We start from the raw sequence: 26363 nt of genomic DNA on the forward strand, positions 1-26363 counted from the left end.
TCCTTTGTTTATATTGTAGAGATTAAAAACTCCAATTCTTTTGTATATACCCTGAGTATACTAGTAAGGCTGATCTAAAATTGGATTTGTTCCATGAGAAAACCTGGAGTTTAAATGTTTCTCTTAAGTTACGTGTTTCCTTTCATTTTTTCATATGATGAGCATTTTGCCAGCAATTCTAGCATTTCTTGCCCATCTCTAACTGTCCTTAAGATTGTAGTGAGCATCTTGTGCAATACACTCGCTCAGCATTGCTGGAATTTGATCCATTTCATCTTGGCGAGTTGCTGCAGTTTGCATTGTCAACTGTAAATCCTTCTACTGGACATTGTTGATTGAGGGAGTGAATGTTTATGATGGTGAGTAGGTGCTAATAAACTGGGCCCTTATTCTTGGACAGTGTTCACATTCTTGTGTGTTGTTGGAGCTGTACTCATCTCGACCAGTAAAGTGTACTTCATCACAGTCCTGATATGTGCTCTGTAGATGGTGGACAGGCTTTGAAGACACAAGGTGAAGTATTTGCCTCAGAATTCTCTTTGTTTAAGCTGCTATCAGAGCTACATTTATTTGGCTGGTCCAGTTCCATTTCTTGTCGATGGTAACTCCCACGATTTTGATACTGTCAGATTTGGTGGTGATAATCCCATTCAATGTCAAAGGAAGATGGTGAAGTTCTCTGAATATGGTCAATGCTCAGCACTTGTGTGATGTGACTGTTAATTGCCACTTATTAGCCCAAGACTGAATGCTATCTAAGTCTCGCTGCATATGAAAGCTGACTACGTCAGTACCTGAGAATTTGAATGGTACTTAGTACTGTGCAAATGTCAGCAAACATTTCCACTTCTCACCTTATGGAGGGAAGGTCATTGATGAAGCAACTGAAGATGGTTGGACTGTATACTAAATCCTGTAGTTCTGCCCAGTGGGGGGGGACAATCCAAAACTAGAAGGCATGGGTTTAAGGTGAGGGGAATTTATTTGTTCAGCTTTGTGTGAGAATGAATTGTCAAAGTGATCGCAAGCGCAATGCCACCCAGAAGAGGGGTCATAACGGAAACACGGAAGGGGAGAACCTGACACGTCATTGATATATTCGGTTTGTAACTCTGAGAAACTGACAGAAAGTGAACGTGCTCGATTTTTATGGAGAGTTTGGTTAAAGTTGTAGTGTAAGCTTTGGGGGAGTTTGCAGAGGCCACATTGTGCTTGGTTACCTTCGGCAATAATATTAGTAACTAATGCATAGGACCTAAACTTTTCAGTTTTTTGAGACAGCTTGATCAATCCAAATAAGATGTTGTCAAGAGTGCAATACTGAGCAACCTTTCAAGAGCTGTTAGATAATATCAACAGTGAGAGAAGGTACAAACTGTTTATCAATGTCATCTAAATCTCAGTTGTGCTCGTGTTTGGAAGACCATCCTATCATGGTTGTGAATGCATCAGAAACCCTGGCTGCCTTCACTAAAAATTGGGAGCTGTTTTGGTAGGAGTTGATGATTGCACAGTGAGTGATAGGAAGTCAGAAAACAAATTATCTCCTGAAGTGTGCAGAAGAACACTAAAATTATTTCTTGGTTGAATCACCGCATTGGACTAGTTTTATTCTTTCTTCTACTGAAGGTCATGATGAGGCATCTTACAACCATTTCACTGAAGTGATCTATCCTTATGAATGTTTCTAATTGAGTTGCAGAGAACATCGAAATTAGACCTGATCATCACCTGACATAGTTCCTCTTGTTCTTCCTTACACAACACAGCTTTTCTGTTTTATTAGTTCCTGGGATGTCTTGCATCACTGGCCAAGACAGCATTCATTTGTTCTTGGGAAGATGTTTGAAAAAAAGCTGCCATTTCAGACTGTTGAAATCTTGTTGTGTAGGGACATTCACAGTGTAGTTAGGAAATGGAGTTCCAGGATTTTGACCCAATGACAGTGAAGGACAGCAGTACAGTTCCAAGTCAGAATGATGTGTGCCTTGGAACTTGCAAAGGAGTACCACCATCTGCATTTGCTGTGCTACTCTTTTGAGATCTTAGAGGCCTAGAGTTTGATCTGAACCTGTAATGTTTCTTTTTCTGTAAGATCTTTTCAGTGTTTCAAATTGACTGACAATTCACTTTCCCAACCATTAAATTAAAATCCAACTCTTGTTTGTTTTCCTCCATTGACCAGATCAGAGCCACAGCATGTAGTGTGCCTCAGCTTGATTTTATTGTTCTTTTCATGTGATGTAGGTGTCGCTGACTGACTAGGCCAAAATTTGTTGCCATTCTCCACATGAAGGTCCATGTGAACTGCTTTCTTGAATCGTGGTAGTTGTTGTGACGGAGGTGCTCCCACAATTTCATTAGGATGTGAGGTCAAGGATTTTGATCTAGTGACACGGAAGGAATGAAAATATAGGTGTATGGCTTGGAGGGGAGCTGACAGAAGGTGATGTTCCAGGCATCTGTTGCCCTTGTCTTTCTTGGTGTAGAAGCCATGTCTTTGGAAGGTGCTGTTGATGAGGTGAGTTACTGCATTGCATCTTGTACATGGTACACATTGTCGCTATTCTGTGTTGCTCGTGAAAGGTATGAATGTTTAAGGTCGTCTCTACACCAGTACTTTGATGTTCTTGGTTAGATTGATGGCTACTTTCATTTTCTTTTCTTCCTTACTCCACTCTTCTGCTTGAATTATTGACTACCAAAGTTTGGATTTAAAAATAGGGGCAAATGGATTTTAGTCAGTTCTGTGAAGGTATTTTGTTTCAAAAAGTTCAGAAAGCCATTTAGAACAGTGACTCAAGTACATCATTTCCAAGATGGCATATAATTTCAGTTAAATCTGATTTGTGGTGGAATGTTTCAAGTACTGAATTTATAACAGAGCAGAGGCTTTTGACTTTAGTTCATAGGGATCAGGAACTCCTTTCAGAAGGGAAAACCGGTTCCTCCTGTCAAGAGAATCAAGTTTCAACTCAGCGAAGGCAACTTGACAAAGTTGCTTTCTTAGTCTGAATCATCCAGGCTGAGAGTGTGTGGAAATGTTCCAGCTGTCTGAACTGAGAGGGATCTAGGCTATCCGTATTGAAAAAGGTTCAATGCCAGCAGTCTCTGAAGGGAGTTGTAAGACTGCCAGAAATCCAAGGAAAAGAAGCTGCAAAGCATTAATTAAGAACTTAGTTGAGATTGAAATTGTATTTCTCTAAAATGAGTATCTGTAAAAGGATAGTGTTGAGAAACGAAATGTAACTTTATTTTGCTGTTACAGATATATAGCTTTGTTTTTAGTTTGTGTAATAAACTTAATCTCTGTTGTTCGCGAAAGAGGGAGACCACGGTCTATTATCGCAGTGTACTCCAGAAGCCCAGATTATGTTCTGGGGACCTTGTGTAGATGTTGGAATTAGAATTTCATATAATTCTGGAGTTAAAAGTCCAATGATGATCATACAATGGTTGTTGATTGAAGTAAAAAAAAAAACTCTTCTGGCTCACTAATGTCCTTCAGGAAAGGAAACTGGCCTCCTTACTTAGTCTGGCCCATATGTTCATTAAAAGCAACATATTGACTCTTAACTACCCTCCAAAATGGCAATATGAGCGGTTAATGGCAGAATTGTACAGCAACACAACCTGCAATCTCATGGTCCAACATATCCCTCACACTACAATTAGCATTAAGCTGGGGATCAATCCTGTTACAATGAAGAGTGCGGGAGGAAATTCTGGAAGCAATGCCAGGCATATCTGAAAATGAGGTTTCAACCTGGTATAGTTACAAAGCAGCATTACTTGCCTATCAAACAGCATGATAGGGATTTCACAACTAAATGATCAGATCTAAGATCTACAATACTGCTGCATGTAGTTGTTAGTGACTCACTGGCGGAGGAAGCTCCACAAGTATTCCTATCCTCAGTATTGGGAAAACTCAGCGCATCAGTGCAAAAGATAAAGCTGAAACATTGGAGGAAGCTAAGGTAGATCATTTACTTATCTCTGGTGGCCAAGGGTTCCCAGGATCTCTGATGCCAATTTTCACCTAAATTGATTCACTCAACACGATATGAAGAAATGGTTGGAGGTACTGAATACTGCAAAGGCTATGACCACTGACAATAATCCTGCAGTAGTACTACAGACGTGTGCTCTAAAACTTGACATATTCCTGGCCACGCTGTTTCTGTGTAGCTGCAATTCTGGCATCTACCAGATTAAATGGAAAATTTCCCAGGTGTGTCCTATTCACAAAAAAAGCAGAACAAATCCAACTTGGCCAATTACTGCCTCATCAGTCATCAGTGAAATGATGGAAGGGGTTGTCAATAGTGCTGTCAGACTGCTTTTGCTTGGCAATAACCTGCCTATAGATAGCCAGTTTAGCTTTCATCAGGGTGACTCAGTTCCTGACCTCATTACAGCTGAGTTGAAACATGGACAAAGGAACTGAATTCTATAGGTGAAGTGAGAGTGACTATTCAAGGCCACATTTGACAGAGTGTTGCATCAAGGTGCCCAGGCAAGCTGGAGTCTATGGGAATCCAGGGGAAAACACTCTGCTGGCTGGAGTCATACCTGGCACAAAGGGAGATTGTTGTGGTTGTGGGATGTCTGTCATATTAGCTCCAGGGCAGCACTGAAGTATGGTGTCATCGACTCACCCATCTTAGCTGCTTCATCAATGACCTTCTTTCATCATGAAGTCATCTCCTCAAATTCTGAAACAATCCATGGCCTTATTGCAGCAGGACTAAGCTTGGATTTGTTCAAATTGATAAGTGACCAGTAACATTCATGGCACTTAATTGCCAGGCAGTGACCATCTCCAACAAGTGAGAATCTATCCATTCGATGGCATTACATGAAATGAGAATGCGCAATCAGAAGCAATGTGCACCTTTTGCAACTCCCCAGAAATTTGAAGCTGTCCAAATGCACCAAGACCTGGATAACATTCTGGTTTGATCATCTCCAAGTGCAGATTCAGTCTCCACCATTACACTCAATGGCATCACTGTCGCTGAATTTTCCACCATCAACAGCTTGAAGGTTACCATTGACCAGAAACTGAACTGAACCAGCCACACCAATATTGTGGCTACTAGAATAAGTCAGAGGCTAGTAATACTGCAGCGAGTAACTCCTCTCCTGACTCCCCAAAGTCAGTCTGCCATCTATAAAGTACAAGTCGAGAGAGTAATGGAATACTTGCAACTCCAGTTTAATACCATCCAGGACAAAGTAGCCCGCTTGGTTGGCACTACATCTGCAAACATGCACTCCCTCTGCCACTGATGTTCAGTCGCAGCAGTGTGTACCATCTACAAGGTCCACAGCAGAAATTCACCAAAGGTCCTTTGAACAAACTCGGGACAATTAATAATCCAGAAGGATAAAGGCAGCAGTTGCATGGGAACACCAATACCACCTGAACATTCTCCTCCAAGTCATTCACTGTTTTAACTTGAAAATATATTCTCTTAAATGTCACTGGGTCAAAATCCAGGAACTCCCTTCTTAACAACATTTGTGGGTCTAAGTGATCCTATTGGACCGTAGCAATTGAAGAAAGTGGGAGACCACCAGCTTTTTGAATTAGGGATGGGCAATAAGTGCTAGTCAAACCAACATCACGGGCATCCTATGACTGAATTTTTAAAAATGCATCTTAAAGTGACTAACTGCAAAAACTAAATGCATGATCTCCTAAGTCAGATTTCATTCTAGAATTAGACATGCCCTATGTTGCTATCAGCTGGGATCACGACACTGTTCAGATCTAGAGCTCCAAACTACTTCGGAACATTGTAAGAAGGATTAGGCCGGAAACACAACGTCATACCAAAAATAAAAATATGCTGTTTTTGATTTTCATTCACCATAGGTGATTTTTTTTTAAAAAACAGCATGTTTTCATTGTTGGTTTGAGGTTGTTCCACCTGCATGCTCCCTTTTGCAATTCCTTCACTGTTACTTCTCTGCTAATTAAACGGAAAATGAAACTCCCTTTAGGTGGAATGGTTTTGCAGCCTGTCAGATCAGTTTAATTAAAACCACAGAGAATATATCCTTATTTCAGGTTTATCCAACCCTTAAAGGAGTTGGTAACTGACTGAGAAGTACTTACCTCTGAATGGGTCCCAGGCTTATTCATGAACTAATTGTATTGTAAAAAAGAAAATTACAGGAATAATACTCAACCTGAATGGAAAGCTTGAACACACTGGGCATTTCTCTGTAGAACTGTAAAGGCTGAGGGGTGATCAGGAAGAGGACTTTAAAAAGTATCAAGTCATTCTCTAGAGTGGATGTAGAGATGACGTTTCATACTGGGAGAATTCAAAACTGGGAGTCGTTTATGTAGGATATTCGCTAATAAATCAAAAAAGGAATTTGTGAAAAAGTCAAACTTATGGCTACAAGGAGTCACTGAGGCAAAGTCAATAGCATAGACACATGTATGGGGAGGCTAGGTAAGTGTACAAGACACAGTGGAGAGAAGGTTGTTCTGATGAATGAGGGGTAGCTCGCATGCAGCATAAATACCAGTATAACGCTGTTGGGCTGCATGCTTTGACCCTGCAGTATCCAATCTGTGTAAGGGCCTACACTTGTGCATCTTGGAGTGATGATCAATAGGCCAAGAAGATGAAGAGGTTGTGCATCTCCGAATAGTCTCTGTGGAGCCAATGTGTACTTCAGAATGGAATTTATTTCTGTTCGCTGGTAATTATGGGAGATTTGATACCGATAACGCCTAGCATTGGGTGAATTAAGCAAAGGTTTAATTGTCAGTGAGTCAACGCATCATATGAACCCCAAATTGTTCTCTTGAATGGGTACCTGAATGTGTTTAGCATTTCGGGCTTAATAGCCCAGCAAGGAAAAGAAAAGGCTTGCATTTAAATAGTCACTTTCCTGTCTTAGAACATTTCAAACACTGTTGCCACCATTTAGTATTGTAATGTAGGATCAGCCAATTTGTCCACAGCAAGCCCCACACATACCAGGTTGAATAATGATCAAGTTTTCTTTTTAGATATTGATTAGGGAATGAGTTTTGACTAAGACATCAGGAGAACTTCCCAGTTCCTCTTCAGATAGTAGTATGGATTTCTGAACCGTCACCTGATGGGAAGACAGAATTTAATTTTGTATTTTCATCCAAAACCACACTTCTGTATGCATCATTCCTTAAGTGCTGCACTTGGTGTCAGCCTAAAATTTGTATTGAAATCTCTCGGTTGGAGCTTAAATCCTCTGAATTCTGGTAAGTAGTGCTACTTCTGAACCAAGTTAGTCATGTTGATGCACTGTCAGTCCCTTCAGAAGAGATGGAATTGGTTTAATAATAGTACAGGGGGTGACTCTGATCCATCTATTTCTTATGTGGGATGTGTAGCCCTTTGCCAAGTTCAATCCTTACAACAGTACAGCAAGGGGATGGACTGGAATAAAACATGTAAGGCAAATAGTAGAGAGTTAGTTTCCTCAGCAGTCTGTCAAGCCAGTGGTCAACACAGCTGTACTATCAAACAGGACCCTGTACTAAGAAAAATCCATCATCTGGTCTTCCACCAAAGACATGGTACAACAAAAGTGGAATACATCATAAGTATAAAAAATTCCGCCTTCCACAGTTCTGGGTCCTCTTTTTGTTTGTCATTTATATAAATGATTTGGATGAGAATATAGAAGACATGGTTAGTAAGTTTGAAGATGACACCAAAATTGGTGGGACGGTAAACAATGAAGAAGGCTTTATAAGATTACAACAGGATCTTGATCAAATGGGTCAGTGGGCTGAAATATAGCAGATGGACTTCAATCTGGAGAAATGTGAGGTATTGCATTTTGATACAACAAACAAAGGTACGGCTTATACAGTTAATGGTAGGGCCGTGGGTAGTGGTGTAGAATAGAGGGAACCTAGGAGTGCAGGTACATAATTCTCTGAAGTTTACGCCACATATAGACAGGATGGATAGGAAGGCCTTTGGCATGCATTGCTCAGTCCTTTGAGTATAGGAGTTGGGAAGTCATGTTGAGGTTGTATAGGACATTGATGAGGCCTCTTCTAGAGTATTGTGCCCACTTCCGGTTGTCCAGTTTTAGGGAGGGATCTTAAGCTGGAGAGGGCTCAAAAGAGATTTACCAGGATGTTGCCAGGTATGAGTTTGAGTTCTAAAGAAATAGGCTGGGACATTTTTTTTACTGGAGTGTAGGAGGTTGCAAGGTGACCCAATAGAAGTTTACAAAATAATGAGGGGTATAGATAGAGCTAATGGTAGTTGCCCTTTCCCTAAGATGGGGGATTTCAAGCCTAGGGGACACATTTTTAACATGAGGAGAGAGATTTAATAAAGACATGAGAGCCAAATGTTTTCCATAGAAGGTGGTTCGCATTTGGAATGAACCTCTAGAGGAAATAGTGGATGCAGCTACAATTATAGCATTTAAAAGACGTTTGGATAGGTACATGAATAGGAAACGTTTGGAGTGTTATGGTCCAGGATCAGGCATGTGGGATTAGTTTAGTTTGCAATTATATTCAGCATGGACTGGTTGGACCGAAGGTCTGTTTCCATACTCTAGACTTTTTTACTCAATAAAGTGGATTGTTTGCCTCTGCCACTTGTTAAAAGAAAACTTTTGGATTTATATTGCTCTTTCTATAGCCTCAGAAAGTCCATATTGCTGCCAGTGAAATACTTTAGAGTTGTAAAAATGGGAAAAACACCACCAAATTTGTGTACAAGAAAATCCCACAAGCAGTTAAACAAGATCTTCCATTAAACAAAACTGGCTCCATCTTAGAATATATTTCAGAAAAAAATCAGGAATGGAACAAAACTAGTTGTAACGTTTATTAAATTAAACATGTTTAAACATCACTGGCCCAGAGCCAAATAATGTGGCCAATAAAGTGGGAGCCAAGCTTAAAGTAGCTGCAGTATGCCTGCTGCTGAGACCCACTTCCTATTAACATGCAAATAATAAACAGGATTGAATTCCAGGCAGATCCAGTGTTTTTAGTTTTAAACATTGAGCAAAGCAAATACTTGAGAGCTTGTCCGAAAATGATATTGAGTGATGACCCATGTCACGTCATCCGGGTGATGTTGACGCGTGCTAACAAGTACTATTTGCAATCGGTTCTCGGCAATAGCGTAACCTGTACTAATCATATTTGAAGACTGATCCTCTTTGTGTGTATAATCCATTCTTGCCATTATTTAACTATGCTGCCCACCAAAATGAAAAGCCACCATATTATATATTGTTATAGGACAGAATTGTCCTTGGGTCTTTATAATGAACAGCTGTTGTCTAAATAATGTCAGCAAAATTATACTCATGTATTGTTTTGAAAAGCATATGTTTGTTTTATTTACCAAGCAGCAGACTGACCAAAAGCCCTTATCTGGATGCCTAGTTAAATAATGCACACACATTCTTCACGTTTGTGATGAATAAGAAGGTGGCAATATACTCTCTCATTTTGTGATACGTTGTCCTATTCAATGACTTACTCCAAGAATTCTTGTTGAATGGTCAGAGAGGACTCCAACCTGCGCTTGTCTGTTATCTAATAACTGACAGGCATCCTGAGGAGGATGAAGCCGGCTTTCTTTAGTGTTTTTTTTTAATTTCAGAAGTGCCCGTTGGTGAAAGATTAATATTGAGTCTAAGTTTTACAGTAGGCTTGACAGTCTGATGCCTGATCAAAGCATGTTGCCCATAGTTTCTGGTTGTGCTGATGATTGAGCAGCCAACTAATAAAAGTTCAAGCGTTAGACCAATTTCTGGGCCTGTGATTCACCCTATGCAGTCTGGTGCTTGACAATCCATTTATGGAAAATTGGGAGTGACTTCCACACAGCAAGCTCCATGAAACAGCAGTAAGGTGTTTGCAAGATTGTCTGTTTTGGATGTTGGTTTTGGCATTGCCTATGCTATTTGGAAAAATTACTTCCTCCTCTTCAAAGAGTATCAGGGAGCTTAGCATCCACCTAAGAAGGCAGAGAAGGGCTGCATTTTGACAATTTCTGCTCAAGTCTATAGAGTGGTACTTGAATCCACAGCTATCTGATTCAGTAAGAAATCTCTTTGGCCCGGAGCAAAGCTGACATTTAACAGGCTGTTTGATCTTAGCTGGGTAGAGGCAAGTTAAGGAAAAAGGAAGCACGGGACAGTTAATCACTGTTGGTCACCTGCAGGTTTGAGTTGGTTTAACTCGAGATGAACTTTTAGTTTTACCTCTTTGAGCTTGTCAACATGCTTTTAGGTACTTTACAAGGGCAACAGTCCTCTCCCATCACCAATGCACAATGTGTAATTTTCCACTTCCTGAAGCAACAATATTTAAATAAAGTAACCTTAAGTTGGTCATTATCATAGGAATAAGAATGCTCTTATAACAACAGTGGACTTCCTGTTTGTGTCTTCTCCGAAACTGCTGACCAAATTAATATTCTTACGGTTTGCTTAACAAATTATGGTGTAAAGTAATTTTTATATTTGCATACTTCCTTTCAGAACATGCCAAAGCAGTGTTTTCAGTTTTAGTCATTTTTGTAAAGTAGGGAATGCAGCTGCCAATTTGCAAAGCATAAATCTCTCAAACTGGATTATGTAGATGATACGATAGTAGTTATTCGTTGGTTGAAGGGTAAATCTTGGCCAGACTTTACATGCTTTCCTTCACAATAATGTCATGGAATCTTTTTCCACCCACTTGAGAGGGAAGTGGTGGCTTGGTCTAGCGTCGCATCTGAAAGCTGAAACCTTTGGTGATGGAACATTAGAATATCTGCCTGGATTTTGTGCTCAAGCCTTTGATACAGAGGCAAGAGTGTTACCCATAACTACTATACTTAGAGATGGTTTCAGCAAAATTGATTGAGGAGGGACAGGTAAAAGCTACGAGAGCCACGGGATGGGTAAAGACCACAAGAGCCAAGGAATAGGTGAAGTCCATTTTGCTCATTGAATCTCTTTTACCCTAGCTATATCAATCTTTCTGTTGTTTTAATTATGTTAGTGCAGTTTCTGTGCGTGCGTGTTTGCATTCGTGTAATTTCAATACCATGCAGTTCTAAAGGTTAATTACTCCAGAGGTCAAATTCATCTGCTTGTAGCTGAAAATCCCTCCTTGTGGGCTTAGTGGTGTTGCACAGAGAAATTTGTCTTGTATTTGATTTCTTTGCATTTACAAATCTTCAATTCTCAAAGAACAGAAGAGAAAATCCTCTGACATCTGTTTAAAATCCTAGCACGTGAGAAGCTATTCTCAACACACGGCCAGCTGAACAGGATGACAGGCAGTACTGGCATCTGGAATACAGAAATAAGCACTTTCATTTAATCTACTCCAAAGCAGGATCACCAGAGTCTCTTTGATCCTGCTTTGGAATCCAGTTCACGGGAGTGTCGTGTGGGGGGAAACAGGCCAAGCAAGAGAGGAAGATGTATTCCTCTGCATCGCAGGCAGAGAGCGAGTCTTCGGTTCCAACCAACCAGCCCACGTTTCAAGCACGATGTGAGAAGACTATACTGATTACTAACTGGGGACTGCCACTGGCTGTGGCTCTGTTTCTGCTCTGGCTCACCTATGCTTTCATATACCTGCCGGCTATGGTGCATCGTTCGATGGTCGAGAGCACAGCAAAAAACTTCACGCAGGACTTCAAGTATGAAACCACTGGCCGTCCTAACCCAAATTAGAAGCTTAAAGTCCAAGACAATCCAGGATGTGGGCTGAACAATGGAAACCATACTGACTACTTCAATCAGAATGCAGTTTCTTCATTCAGATCCTGACTGGTGCTATATAGTATTAGATATTCTGTCTGCTTTGATCCTGACCTTTCCAACATTCTCCCTTCTTGTCAATGAAGAGGAAGTGACAGTGCAAATGTTTGCAGAAGAACAATCATTTTTAATTGAGAAAGTCACTGGCCCTGGTGTATTACTAATGTGGATTCAGTGGATTTAGCAGAGAAATGGAAATTGAAAAATGATCCTTATTCCCTTGCACCATGGAACCGGTGAATGATAAAAGGGGCAGGAGTTGAACATATGTACATATGATAGTGATTTTAAACACTAACAGAGATTTGAGTTTTCAGTTGTGGGAGTTCCATTATTTTCAAATGTTAGCTAATTTTACATTTTGCATGGCACATGATGTTGTTTGGGGTGGGAGCTTGAGTGATACCCCAATACTATTCCGCAGAGCTTTTTTGAGCTGGGTGGGCCTAGATGTAGAATCTAAATGTATATGTTGTATATAGCTCCCAATGATTGATACTTGTGTTTCGGGAGGATCTTTATGGATTTTATATACCTTTGTGTTGTCCTGACTTAAATATATACACGAGTTGTAATTTAACCATTATCTCACCATGTTTATGAACCCTATGGAAATTGATATAAAATAATTTAGGATTTAAAACAAAACTCTGTAATTCTCTTTTATAGGGGCACTTTTTTGACATTCTGTAAATATATTAATCTTCAGTGTTTGATCAGCATATTGTCATTTTGACTTGGTTATCCATGCTTTTGTCACTGAAGTTGTACAGCAAGGAAACAGGCCCCATCAGTCCAACTGGTCCACACCCACTAGATATCCTAAATTAGTGTAGTCCCATTTGCCAGCATTTGGTCCATTTCCCTCTAAACTCTGTTTATATAACCATCCAGATGTCTTTTAAATGTTATAGTACCAGCCTCCTCCAGTTCCTCTTGCAGCTCATTCCATGCATGCATCACCCTCTGCATGAAAATGTTGCCTTTTAGGTCCCTTTTAAATCTTTCTTCTCTCATCTTAAACCCATGTCCTCTAGTTTTATACACCTGCACCCTGGTGAAAAAGACCTTGACTATTCACCCGATCAGTGCCCCTCATGATTTTATAAACTTCTATAAGGTCACCCCTCAGCCTGTGACGCTCCAGGGAAAATAGCCCCAGCCTATTCAACTTCTCTCTATATAGCTCAAACCTTCCAACCCTGACAACTTCCTTGTAAATCTTTTCTAAACACTTTCAAGTTTCACAACATCCTTCCTATACCAGGGAGAACAGAATTGAATGCAGTATTCCAAAAGTAGCCTAACCAGTGTTCTGTACAGCTGCAACATGATCTCCCATCTCCAGTGCTCAATGCATTGACCTATGAAAGCAAGTATTGTCATCGGTTTTAGCCAACTGCTGGACCTAGAGAACAGCTTTGAGGTTCCAGTGCAGTATTGTTGCACAGTGGATCTTCTCTTTTTCAGTTCAGATTTCCACCTGTTGAGATCAGTGTTAAAGACCCTGTGACAGTATTCAGTAGAGATTGGGGAGCTCTCCTAATAACTTAATCACTGTTTCCCCTTGAACATAATTAACTCCTCAGCACCATCTTTGGTAGTGAAGTGCTGTTGATATCTTATGCACTATATAACTGCAAGTTCTTTCTAACACCCTAGTGGGCAAAGACGGTAAACCAATATTGAGGAAATAACTTCAGAGGTAATGGGGACTGCAGATGCTGGAGAATCCAAGATAATAAAATGTGAGGCTGGATGAACACAGCAGGCCAAGCAGCATCTCGGGAGCACAAAAGCTGACGTTTCGGGCCTAGACCCTTCATCAGAGAGGGGGATGGGGTGAGGGTTCTGGAATCAGAGAGGGGGATGGGGTGAGGGTTCCAGAACCCTCACCCCATCCCCCTCTCTGATGAAGGGTCTCGGCCCGAAACGTCAGCTTTTGTGCTCCTGAGATGCTGCTTGGCCTGCTGTGTTCATCCAGCCTCACATTTTATTATTATTGAGGAAATAACTGTTAGTTCTTCAGTGAACAAACTTAGTTGATCTCAGTACTCCTATCTTGAGAAGTGATGCACTTGTGGTGTAGAAAGGAGAATCAATCAAGGTCTATCATCTACCCTTGCTCGAAACTTCAGAGCCATAGAGGATTCATTGCGCATAAGATCGGATTTTAACATGGTTAGTCTTCGGTATCAAGACTCAAATTTGAAGAATAGTTACTTATCAAACAGTCAGTAATTTAAGAGACACGGAAGCTATGAATACATGATTATCTTCAATGCACTGTCACCAAGCTTAATGCAATAATACTGTTCCAGAAATGTTAACTTGATATAACTATTAAATGATTTCCTGTGTACTATTTTGTTTTGGAATACTGTCTCTTTATCTTGAACAATTGGATGAATCAGTTTTGGAAAGACAATAAAAATACTGAAAATAATTTCCTTGAGCATACAAAGTAATTTCATGGTCTTCTAGCCTAACCAGGTAGCATTTTATGGAAGGGTTCTGAGCTCCTAATGGAAAACCATTTTATTGTTTACTGACAAGAAGTTGATTTCTTTTCTCCTGCCAAGAGATCACACTGGTCATCTTGTTAAACAGTTTCTTTTTAATGTTTGAACATTGCACCCCCACTCTGTGCAAATCTGAAGTAATGTTTGAAAAGTGCTTAAGAGAAGAGGCTGAAGCTAACAGCTACTTTTAATCACATTAGGCTGTGATGGTTTCACTCCCCACAGTTATAGTTCGAGGTCTTAACCTTTGCATAATGACCCTGTTAGCGCTTGACAAATTTGCCTTTACATTTTCAGTCTGTTTGAAATGATGCACTGTCCAATGTTTAAAAAAACAAGTTAAACACGTGGCTGGTCGTGATTAGCTTACAACTGCAAAGCCCCAAGACACTGCTCGCATTTGTCAGCGGCACCAGCCTTTTACAGAAGTATTGCTGAAATAAGATGCATTTTTTTAAGCTTTTCATCTTGTGTGGATGAATTGCACCGGTAAATACAAAGTTAAGAGCTTAGACAAAATGCCTCATTTCAGTAATACTCAAATTCTACAACAACTATTAGTCTTTTAATGCTTTGCAACTAACTTTGGAAGTGGTTCTTGTCCCAGGTTTCACTAGCCAAAATCTGATGGCTCTTACCAATCCTGTGAGCAACTATTTTTTTGCAAACTCCAGAAACTCATTTTGCATAAAATTATATCCTTTTTTTTAACATTGTGGATGGGCTAAGCTGATTTGGAAAATATTGAGTTAAATTATGCTTGTTATTGTAAAGATCATCGAGCAATATGTAGCAAAGAAGAGAATAGGTCACAAACTTCCCCAAGTTGCTGATTGACTTATGCAGTTAACCTCAACATTGGGAAATTTCTATATGGCAGCATTAAATTTCTATTTTGTCTCGAGTACCTTGAATCAGGAAAGGTGATTCATGAACGACTGAGTAAACAGTGCTATTTTTCATTGGTGGCAGGGTTTGAATCCATGCAAGATTTGTAGACTGACAGGTCCCCCGCTCTGCCTGATGTGGAAAGAATTTGAGCAACTTTAACTATGGTTAATAACTGCCACAATTAGTCGTGTTATGGCAAGAGTTGCCATTTCTTATTCCACAAAACGTCAGTCAATCCTTTCGTGCTTTCTATGAGCCTCATTTGTACTCTGATGCATTGAAATGAATTACTTTCTAATCCACCAGATGTCAATTTTGTCTACTGACCTTTGTGAATCTGTAATGTGCTGCTTTTAGACTTCCTTTGTAGGGCTTTACACTGATCTTTATATCTTTGGCATTTCATAATCTACTTGCTAATCATCGACCTGTTCTACAATTCTGTGTGATACCAATGTCCCTTACTTCTTGAGCATCCTTAATTTCAATCACTTATCCACTGGTAGCCATACTGGAAGCTGCCTTAGTCCTAAGCTCTGAAGTTCACTCCCTTTATCATTCCATCCTGTCTCCTGTAAACTTCTGGCATTAACTCTCAGACATTCAGAACAGACTTTTTGAGCGTTGATGCACTGGATGTATTTTATTCAGTCCGAACGTTTCAAGTATTCAATTGAGTTGGTGATGGCTATCATTTTGCTTGGATGCTACTTGGGTGAGATACCTTAGAATTGCCCCCACACTGAGTGAACGTTACAGATTCTCCTTTGATACTTGTTGTTGGCTGTAATGCTCATGGCTTCTGACAGCATTCCAACTCCCCATTTCCAATATTATGCCATCCTGAGAAGATCATGCAGTATTAGTGGAAGACTTTGTGCTGCATAGTGTCTTCAATGCAGTTAACCGTGCTAAGTATTTTCATGCAAGAGAAAATGATTGAACACTTGTAGAAGAATTGGAAAACTTACCAACTTGCTTCATTAAAATGAATCCTATCAAATTTTGGCAAAGCACCACGTTCATAAAATTTCATGGGAGGTTTCACTTCATGAGGTAAAGCATGTTTTCTCATACAATCACCCCAAACGTGACTCATTAACTACCTACCACACTCCTACAGCAACTGTTTTGTCCAATGCTAGCCTGCTTCTCCCTCCCTCTGAAGCCAGAATTAGTCACCACCGCCAGGAGATCCAAGTATCCCTGGCAGTGGTGCCATCTTGCAAGCAGGACCTGGTGGTGCAGAGAAAGGCAGTCCTCTTCACATAGGACCAGCAAAGGACGCTACAACACCAGATCCTGACAACCTGTTCCAGAGTCTCACCTGGTCTCAACCATCTGGTGGAAATCCCAGTACCATGAGAAGAAGATTAATGACATCCTTTGCTGCACCAGGCTAAGTGCCTCTACTGTTGTACCCACCTTCCAGCAAGGCTCATGCTGTACCACTCTCACTATTACATGCAACCTTACCACTCTCATCACCCACGTTCCCCCACACTTCCAATCCTGCAAGGCCTCTGTGCTGTGTACTCAGGACATTTCACTGCTAATCCTACCCACTGCTAATCCACCAAAAACTGTACCAGCAGCACTTCCTTCTCACTCAATCCCTGTCTTTTACCTCATTCCAAAAAGCAAAATGCCACTATAGAGCGGAATGAAACGAGTAGTTGGGCACCTGACATTTGGCTTTCCACCCTTTACAAGGGGATTCTGATCCTGACCATCCTAAGCAGCCAACTGAACATGTCCAAGCCCTGGATGATATCAGGCTGGCTTTGACTGACTGTGTGCCAAGAACCCCTGCCTGACTAGTATCTTCTGGGATTTCACTAAGGATGACTATGCTTATATTTTGGAACATTGCACATGTTGGAAACATGTTGCTGTCAAGTTGCCATGTAATCTGCTAGCACACAGTGCAGGTTTAAGATTGAATTTTTTGAGGTGGAAATCAGGACAGTTGATCAATGTAATGCATTTGATGCTTTTACCAAGGCTCGTGATAAGATCCCACATAGCTAACTGGTCAAGAAAGCAGGAACTTACAGGATCGAAAGCAAAGCAGCACACTGGATGCAAAATTGTTTGAGAGGCAGGAAACAGAGGTCGGTTGGGTCCAGGGGGTGACTAGACGTTATTTCCGGTGGAGTTCTGCAGGACTTGCTGTTGTGACCCTTGCTGTTTGTGATGTACATTAATGATTTGGACTCAAATGTAGCGTAATGATCAATAAATCTGGAGAAGACATGCAAATTAGTCGAGTGGTAAGTAGTTAAGAGATTATCAATGGACTGGTCAGCTCAGCAGAAAAGTAAAAACTGAAATTCAACCTGGAAAATGTGAACTAATAAATTTGGGAAGGTCTAAAGCGGCAAGAGATTTGCATAATGAGTAGTAGGATTCTGGAAAGTGGTGAAGTTCAAGAGTGACCTTGAAATGCTTATCAGTGGGTCTCTGAAGTAGCAGGGTAGGTAGGCCATCTGTTGAAGACATATGGATATTTACCTTCAGTAGCCAAAGAATAGAATGTAAGAGCTAGGACAGTCTTCTGGAATTGAATAGAAAGCTGATTAGGCCACAGCTGAGCTGCTGCATGCACTTATGGCCACGACATTACTAGAGGGTTGTGATTGAAATAGAGAGGTTGCAGAGGAGCTTTACTTGGGCTGGAAGTTCTGAGATACGAGGAAAGATTGGATAGACTTGGGTTTGTTTTCCTTGGAAAAGTAAGGCAGAAGTGAACTCATTACTAAAACAAAACTAAGAACTGCCGATGCTGGAAATCTGAAACAAAAACAGAAGTAGATGGCAAATTGTTCTGAAGAGTCATCACTGGACTCAAAGCATTAACTCTGCTTTCTGTCCACAGACACTGTCAGACCTACTGAGGTTGTCCTGCAATTTCTGTTTGAGTTGAAGGTAAAGACGGGACTAAGAGCTGTGTAAAATCGTGACAAACGGAAATAGAGTGGATGTGAAGGCACTCTTTCCAATAGTAGAAGGTTCATTAACCGTGGGGCATAGATTTAAGGCTAGAGGTAGAAGATTAAGAGGAGAGTTAAGAGTTTTTTTTTAATTAAGAGTAGTGGGATTCGGAACTCATTACCTGAAAGGGAGGTTGAGTCCAAAATTCTTGTAACATTTAAGCAGTATATGGATATCCATCTGTGTTCCATAACATCCAGGGCTATGGGCCAAGAGCTGGAAAATGGGATTAATGTAGTTGGATTCATGTTGACCAATGTGAACGTGATGGGCTAAATGTCTTCCTTCTATGCTGTAAATGACTGACTCTGAACTTTCAAGGTTATTATTCCTTATTTGACACTTCCCAAGCCGGAGGGGATAGTTTCTCACCTGTTTGATCATTTGTAATCATTTGAAATCTCTTCAGTGAGACCACATCCATTCATCTTCTGTTCTCAAGAATGTGACAATTTCTATTTGCCCTGGGCATGGAAAGGAAAACAAGTCCAAGTTTTTTTTTTGGGTGTTGTAAGCAGACCAAGCAATTCTCTTGCTAAGATTGTGAAATTGCACGCATACCAATGCGGCTGCAAAATCTCAATATTTCTCCCATTTGTCACTCTCAGATGAAGCAAAGCACATGACTGGCTTGGAGATTGGGCGTGGCATTTATTAATAGAGACCACTATTAAAAATACCGGCTATTTTAGATGATTTTCACTCAAATGATAGGTTTTGTATTTACATAGTAGCATTTTGTTTGATTTGGAGTCACATGTACCTAAGTACAGTGAAAAGCTTTGTTTTGTGAGCAGTACACGCAGATCATACCAAACATGAACATAAAGATCATAGGGTGCCTAGACAGAGCAAGGCATACGGGTTACAACTCCACAGGAGCTGTGCAAAGCAAGATCAACATTGCAAGAATTTGATGATGTTGGCAGCCTTTCCCCAGCAACAAGAAGAGTAAATGGAGTCCATGGATGGGAAGTTGGTTTCCATGATGCTCTGAGCTCTGCACACAACCCTCTGTAGTTTGCAAACTTAGGAAATTCCAAAACCCTTTTAAAGTCAATTAGTTACTTTTGAATTGTAGTCAGTGTTGTAATATGAAGGAAAAAAATGGCAGCTTATTTGCACATAGCAAATTTCAAGAAACAACAGTGTGATGTGGACCAGATAATTTAGTGGTGCTGCCTTGTCCAAAAATTGAGAGGAAGTGCTGTCAGAGCCCAGAGTCACTTTGACTGTGAACAGAGGGTGGTATATAATTTCCACTTGGCTGTGTCTTGCTACTCTGTTGTTTTTATATTATAAGTATGGCCCTATGGATGACCTATTGGCTTGCCCTGTTGGATGGATGTAGAAGATCCCATAGCATTTGAAGAAAAGTAGAATTATCTCTAATGTCTTGTCCAATGTTCATACTTCAACAAACAGCACTGGAACAGATTATCTCATTGTGATTGCTATTTGTGCAAGCTTGCTCTGTGCAAATAAATCTTCCACATTTCTTACTCTACAATAGTGGCACACTTCAGGAATGTTTTATGGGTTGTGAATTTTGCTAGTAATCCTGATTTTATTTAGAGTGTGCCTGTGCAGTTGAAATGTTACCTTGAGGGTTCAAGAAGGACTATTGGTACAACTGTCTAGTGTGAAAGTACTGTGGATCAGTACCAGACATGTCAAAGGTCTGCATGACATTGTGTCCATGCATAAACCAACAATATCTGGAACATTAAACTCACTGCGCAATAAGACTGCAGCTTTAATATTGCAAGGTTGTTGCAGTGCTGTGGATTCACAACGTGAAGAATAATAAGGTCTTCTTATTTAGCAAGCAATACAAAGCTGTCTTTAAAACATGTTAATTAATTTATTATGATCCCATCTCTCCATTTGCATGCTCCTTGACTGCCACAACCGCCGAAGTGCACAGCTTACACTTGATCAGAAAAGTTTGAAGGACTTTGACCATGATTTTCCATTCGTAGATATCAAGGGCCAGAATATTAGTGGAAAATGAGCTTATGATGTAACGGCAACGTGTCTGCAGTGTCCATGATCCAGCTACTGCGTTTCCAAAACCTCTAGTCTTATGATTTACTGGGTTAAAACATTACTGGTGCAATGTCAAGGTTATGCAAAGACATGAATTGTGTGACATTTAACATTTCACTGCAGGCCTTTGTTTTTGGCATTGTGTCAATCCATCTGTTGTTAAAGTCAGATCCAAGCAATGAAGTTCACATTAATATGTAGTACCTTTAACTTTGTAAAGCATTCAAAGATACTTTGCGTGAGTGTAATCTGACAATAAAATGACAACTACTTGAGGGAATGTAATGTTAGGAAACATGACTAAATGTGTAGATTTTAAGGAGTTTCTTTGACAAAAGATAAAGAGAGATTAGGGAGGGTGTGGTGCCATTGCTTTAGTGAAGGAAATTGGGGATACTCAGATTAAATCTTGAAAAACTTAGCAGTCGTCACAGGAACATGTTGCATAAAATGTACAGTGACATGATAATTGTTGCCCTATAGGATTTTCGCTGCTTATATTCATTATAAAGTTATAATTGTTGTGTTTGTCTTTGTCTTTGCCTTCCCCAATTACAGTAACATAGAAGATGTTTGCCGCTTTCCAGACCTTCCTGCTCGAAGGCCGATGACCTACCAGGCTAAGCAGTTGATTGCCCGTGAGATTGAGCTGGAAAAGATGAGACGCGTGGAAGCTTTGCTGAATGCCCGCAACATGGAAAAGAAGGTAAGAAGGATTGAGAGCTCTGCTGCCAACACATGACATGATGAATCAGAATATGAATTCGAGAGAAAGAGGAGGAACATCCTTTAATAAAGATCATGCTTGGAATACGTACAATTGTACCACTGATTTAAGCCCAAGAGAATATAAGGCACAGATTTGTAACAATCATCATCAAACCTTTTCACCCACTTGTAGAAATAAAGCTGGTAACAAGTAGGCATTTACCCCATCCTGGTCTATAACCTTGTTAAGAATCAAATACAAAGAACTAATGCTCACTTTCATGATATTTTGGTTTGTTCATAACATATTTTATGGAGTGGTAATTACTGTTGATCATGACATCCGGGCACAGTTCAAAACTAGCCCAAGTCTCCAGTCTGGGTAATCTGGAGGTTTGAAATTGCCAATTAGTTATGTTCTTACAATGGAATTTGTCCTTCATTTTATCAAATGACACCACTTAACATTACTTGGGAATTTTTTTAAAATCTCTAGAATACAGTGCCGAGAGTATTGATTGTAAAACCTAACAAGTTGATTTCACTATTTTAAAAATATAATTGATGGGGTATTTCAAAATTCCATATCAGTTATAATCCAGGCAGGTGACAGTAGAAGTGGGCTAAATTAACAAATGCACGTGAAGGAAATGAGAAAACATTCTGCATTAATGATGGCCTGGGTTGACATTAAACGTCAGAAATCACATGAATACAAGTTATAGTCCAACAGGTTTATTTGAAATCACAAGCTCTTAGAGTGCTGCTTCTGTGTCAGGTGAGGGTGACCACCTTGTGATTTCAAATAAACCTGTTGGATTATAATTTAATGTCTTGTGACTTCTAACTTTGTCCACCCCAGTCCAATACCAGCACCTCTACATCAACAATAAATTTGGAAGAGGTGAATTAATAAAGCTACAAACATTAAAAAGCAATTCAGATATTACTGTGTCTTAGCGAGTGTTCTTGCTTTATAATTACAGTTACTTAAAGAAAATTATGGAAAATGTTGACATTTTTGAGAATATAGGAAGTAAGAGCAGGAGCAAAGCATAAAGACACTCAAACTTGTTTCATCATTAAATGTAGTCAAGACTAATCTCCTTCAGCTGCACTTTTGTTTGCTGTCCATATCCTTTAATTTCCTGAAAGAGCAGAAATCTGTCTATCGTGCCCTTGAACAACATTGAAGCGTGTGCAACCCTTTGGGTATGGATTTCCAGAGATTCTGCACCCTCTGGGTGAAGAAATTTCTCCTCATCTTGATTTTAAATTAGTGACCCCTTAATCCTGAGACAGTGTGCCTCTGTTCTAGATTCTCCAGCCAGTGGGAGAAGAAATCTATCTATCCTATAACCCCTTTAAATTATTGTAGTTCAGTGAGATCATCTCATTCTCTAATTCAAAGAACTGTGTGAACTTTAAAGAGTAGAAGCAATGTTAACAAAAAGGGGAAGAAGTAAGAGTTTTGCGAATCTAAGATTCGATGAAAACTAGGTCCAACAAAAAAGAGGAAAGTTAGTTTGAAGGTTAAAATAAAGCAATGTTTTGTGTATTCTTGCCTATGTTTTAGCTTCATTACACATGAAAAGAAGTTTGCATTCTTTGTGCTTGTGTTGTAGAGCTTTGTTTTTTGTCACATTAAGGGTCAACCTTCTGAACAGCACACAGGTCTTTAGTGACTTACGGCAGTCTCCGTGGATATGCTGTGCCTGATTAATGAAGTCTTTGGGGATTAGTACCTGAAGTCATGAGTTGTGGATTTAAAGTTAGATGAGAGAAGGTGAGCTGTAACTCCCTGAAGAATCCTTGTTTGTTGATCTGGGAAAAACAAGTCCTGTTAATTAGCTAACTGTTGTCATCATGATAAAGTATATCTGTCTACCTAAGAGTAAACAGAGTCCATAAACAATTTGTGCTAAACACTAAAAAGTTCAAAGCTTTTACTTATAACGCCCCATCACAAACTCTGCTCCTGTTTCAGATTCACTAAATCCTTTGCTGCTGTCTCCACCTGAATCAGACTGTTCTCTCCCCGCCCGCCCGCCCGCCCCCCCCCCCCCCGCCCAAAGCACAATATTGATACAGCAAGTTAAGAAACCAAGGTGTTTTTTTAATATTTTTTCATAGGATGTGGGCATCACTAGCTCAGCCAGCAGTTATTGCCCAACCCCAATTGTCCTGATAGCAATTAAGAGTCCACCACATTGCTGTGGTCTGAAGTCACATGTAGGCCAGACCAGTTAGGAGTGGCAGAATTCTTTCCCCAAAGGATGATAATGAAACAGTAAAAAGAGGCACTAAAAGTGTATTGTGCTAATGAGGCACACTTGTTTGTAAATTTGGTTTGAGCATGTAGTATTTAGCCCGGTTGCTGTTTTACAAAAATTTAACTTGCATGGATGTGTTAAGACAGATCTCTCTCACACTAGGGTTTAAGATAGTTAAGTGATCCCATGTTAGAAGGTATATATGTTCTTGGATGTACCACTGGAGGTTCTGATGCAGCAGGTTCAGATGAGGTGGGATGCACTGAACTATTTCCAGTGGCTGGGAAGAACCTTTGTCCCGTCTCCCCTCTCAGGGCAGATAGCATCGCAGTGTATGGGCTCATATCCTCTTGCCATTCCTAACCCAGACCAGATAGTTGGGCCTGCGATTTAAGATGATCATGACCAGGCTTTCTCTCTCTCCTTCTGTTTCTCTGATGTCTTCTTTAAGGTATCCAGTAAGACTTCACTTTTTGAAGTGAACTCCTTGGAGAATTTCCAAAAACATATTGAGGTCTTGACACACCTTCCCAAGAAGTTTCCTGACAAGCCTCTAAAATCCTCCTCAAACTTCCAATTGTAATGGACCCAAAGATTAACATGGATTTTAAGAAGCCATGACTTGTTTATCCCTCTACCATCAGCCAGCTTTAGAGGCCATTTGTTGAACCACTAGCCACCAAATAGTGGTGGCGGCTCTCTAGTCAGCTCTGTCAGGCAATTTAATTAGCAGTCAGCCCCTTAAAATCCTAGTGCAAGCTTCAGTACCTGTACCAAAATGCCATGTTGTGCTAAGCACAGATTAAACCAGCATTGCAGCTCAAGACCTCATCTTGGCCACCCTGTAGGCTATTTAGTGTTTAAAATGTTTGAGGAAACCATGTTCCTATTAACCTCTCTGCACCCAGATTACTGATTTCACCTCTGAAACACCATCCACCCTCCACCTTACCTAAGCTTAGCTGACAATTGAGTGCTCTCTCTGCAACCTCCCATCCTATTATTATCAAACTCCAGTTGAGAACTGCTGCTTATATGCAAACCCATTTCTCAAGTGCATCAAATTTAGAATTCCCATCCTTACTTTTGAAATCGCTCCATGACCTAATTCCCCCTTCATTTCTGTAACCTCTTCCAACTTTACCTACTACCAACAAAACTGATTGCAGTGGCTACAGTCTGAAGCGCGCATCTCCTAAAGCTCCCCCAATCTTGCTCTCTCTTCTACACCCCCAACTGCTTTTACAGCAACTACTGAGAGCTCATTGTCTAGAATTCCCTATCAGGATTCAGAATTCTTCTGCTTCCATTTCCCTCTCTGTAACACTTTGGCTTTTTTTGTTACTCCCAGATAGATTTGGCTCACTGCCCAGTTTCCCTAGAGCAGAAGTTTGTTTTTCTATATTAAAGATGCTTGCTAAACCTTCAGTTTTCAGTTTTTGTCTTCATTCATTCCTTTCTTCTCCAAATCTTTAGACTCTGCAAAACGAGGATAACCTTAGGGGGAGCTGAGGGTTCTGACCATGTTACTTAACCTTGCATTGTTTGTTCTTTTCATTTTCTGTTTCAGGAAGCTGTTGAACTCAAAAGTAAAACAAGTGAAAGCAATAAAAGTTCAAAACCATGTGTGAAGAATCATGAACAAACGTTGAAAAATGTTCTCAAGTCTGTGTCTGTGAAAGAAAAGGTAAGGTTCATCAAAAGTAACTCACAATGGACAGCATCATCAACCTTTAAGCATTAAATCTTGAATTTCTGTAACTCCTACCACCCCGCCAAAAAAAAATGTCTATGTTGCTTCAGTTTTGTCCTCTTGTGCATTGCCAATTTTAATTTCTCCCCCACAAGTGACTGTTCATTTAGCTGTCAGGTCCCCTAGCTCTGGCTTACTCTTCCTGCATCCCTCCAAGAGTCCTAAAGTGTACCTCCTTGACCAGGTTTTTGGACCCCTGTCCTAAAATCTCCTCCCTCTTCTTCTTCCTCCCTGTGACAGCGAGTTATACGTTCTAACTGCTCTGTAAATAAGGATATTTCTTCTGAATAACTTATGTTTTGGATTTGCCTGCAGGAGAAAGTACCTTCTTCACACCTTCCCCCATCAAAGTCTTCTGTAATCTTAAATAGGTCCATTAGATCACACTTTCAGTTTTCTATGTACGAGCCATAATGCATTGTCACCAGAGGAGCTATTAGGAATTGCATCCCTGGTCAACACTATGAATGATATTTAGCCCACCAGGCAACATCAGAGCAGGAAAGTTGATGTTTTGGGTCTAGACCCTTCTGAAGGAGGGTCCCAACCTGAGACGTCGACTTTCCTGCTCCTCTGCTGCCTAGCCTACTGTGCTCGTCCAGCTCCACACGGTGTTATCTCTGACTCCACCATTTGCATTTCTTACTATCTCTGAATGAGATTTAGCCCCTGTGTATAGTCAAACACATTACTTAGGTCTATAGATCTTTTAAATTTACCGTACTGAGGCCATTGCTATCCATCACCCGTAAGCAGGCCCAGGGCAGCGAGAGGCAATGTAAACTAGCAATGGCACCCATGCTTTCTTTCAAGAATGTATCCTGTTTGCCTCCAAAATGCTGAGATAACTAGTATTCCTGTAGCCTACAATTTTTAATGACTAAAACACAGCTTCTTGTATCACTGGGCTTTAAATAGAAGTCAGTGGTCAGAATAATAGCACTCATGGAAACAAGATATCCTCTTGCTGGCAGTGTCTCTGTCACTGAGAAATCAAGCTATCTCACTGGGAAGTGAAATTCACCTTTGAAGCACCACAAAATGCAGGTTAATGGGAACGAAAATGGACTGGCTGTAAAATCAATGGCTGACGAATTTGTCTGTTTCTTATTGCTAGTCCCAAGTTGAAGTTCACCCTTATTAACTTCAGGGTGAAATTCTGAATCTGGAATGTCTCTCACCAGGAAGGTCCTCGGTTCATTGTTCTTGGCCTGGGCATCAGTTGACTGGTAATTTGTTAAACAGAATCCAGTTTGTTTAGACACTGGATGCATGCATCATTTGAGCTGTCCTGTTATCTACGCAGTTGGGAATACTGCGAGTCTTCACAGATAAGGCTCATAACTGAATCCTGTCTGG

The 26363-nt window shown here is 40.4% G+C and overlaps 1 protein-coding gene across 2 annotated transcripts in view; it reads left to right on the plus strand.

The window, feature by feature from the left end:
• chtf18 (CTF18, chromosome transmission fidelity factor 18 homolog (S. cerevisiae)) overlaps positions 1 to 26363 on the plus strand; it is a 103166-nt gene that overhangs the window by 65878 nt on the left and 10925 nt on the right. For both annotated transcript variants that reach the window (XM_048552554.2, XM_048552555.2), the window contains exons 19-20: positions 20829 to 20976; positions 24822 to 24938. In XM_048552554.2, coding sequence (XP_048408511.2) covers positions 20829 to 20976; positions 24822 to 24938 — 265 coding nt within the window. The remainder of the gene's footprint in view (positions 1 to 20828; positions 20977 to 24821; positions 24939 to 26363) is intronic.

Source organism: Stegostoma tigrinum, chromosome 23, assembly GCF_030684315.1.
Source record: "Stegostoma tigrinum isolate sSteTig4 chromosome 23, sSteTig4.hap1, whole genome shotgun sequence".
Taxonomy (NCBI): Eukaryota; Metazoa; Chordata; class Chondrichthyes; order Orectolobiformes; family Stegostomatidae; genus Stegostoma; species Stegostoma tigrinum.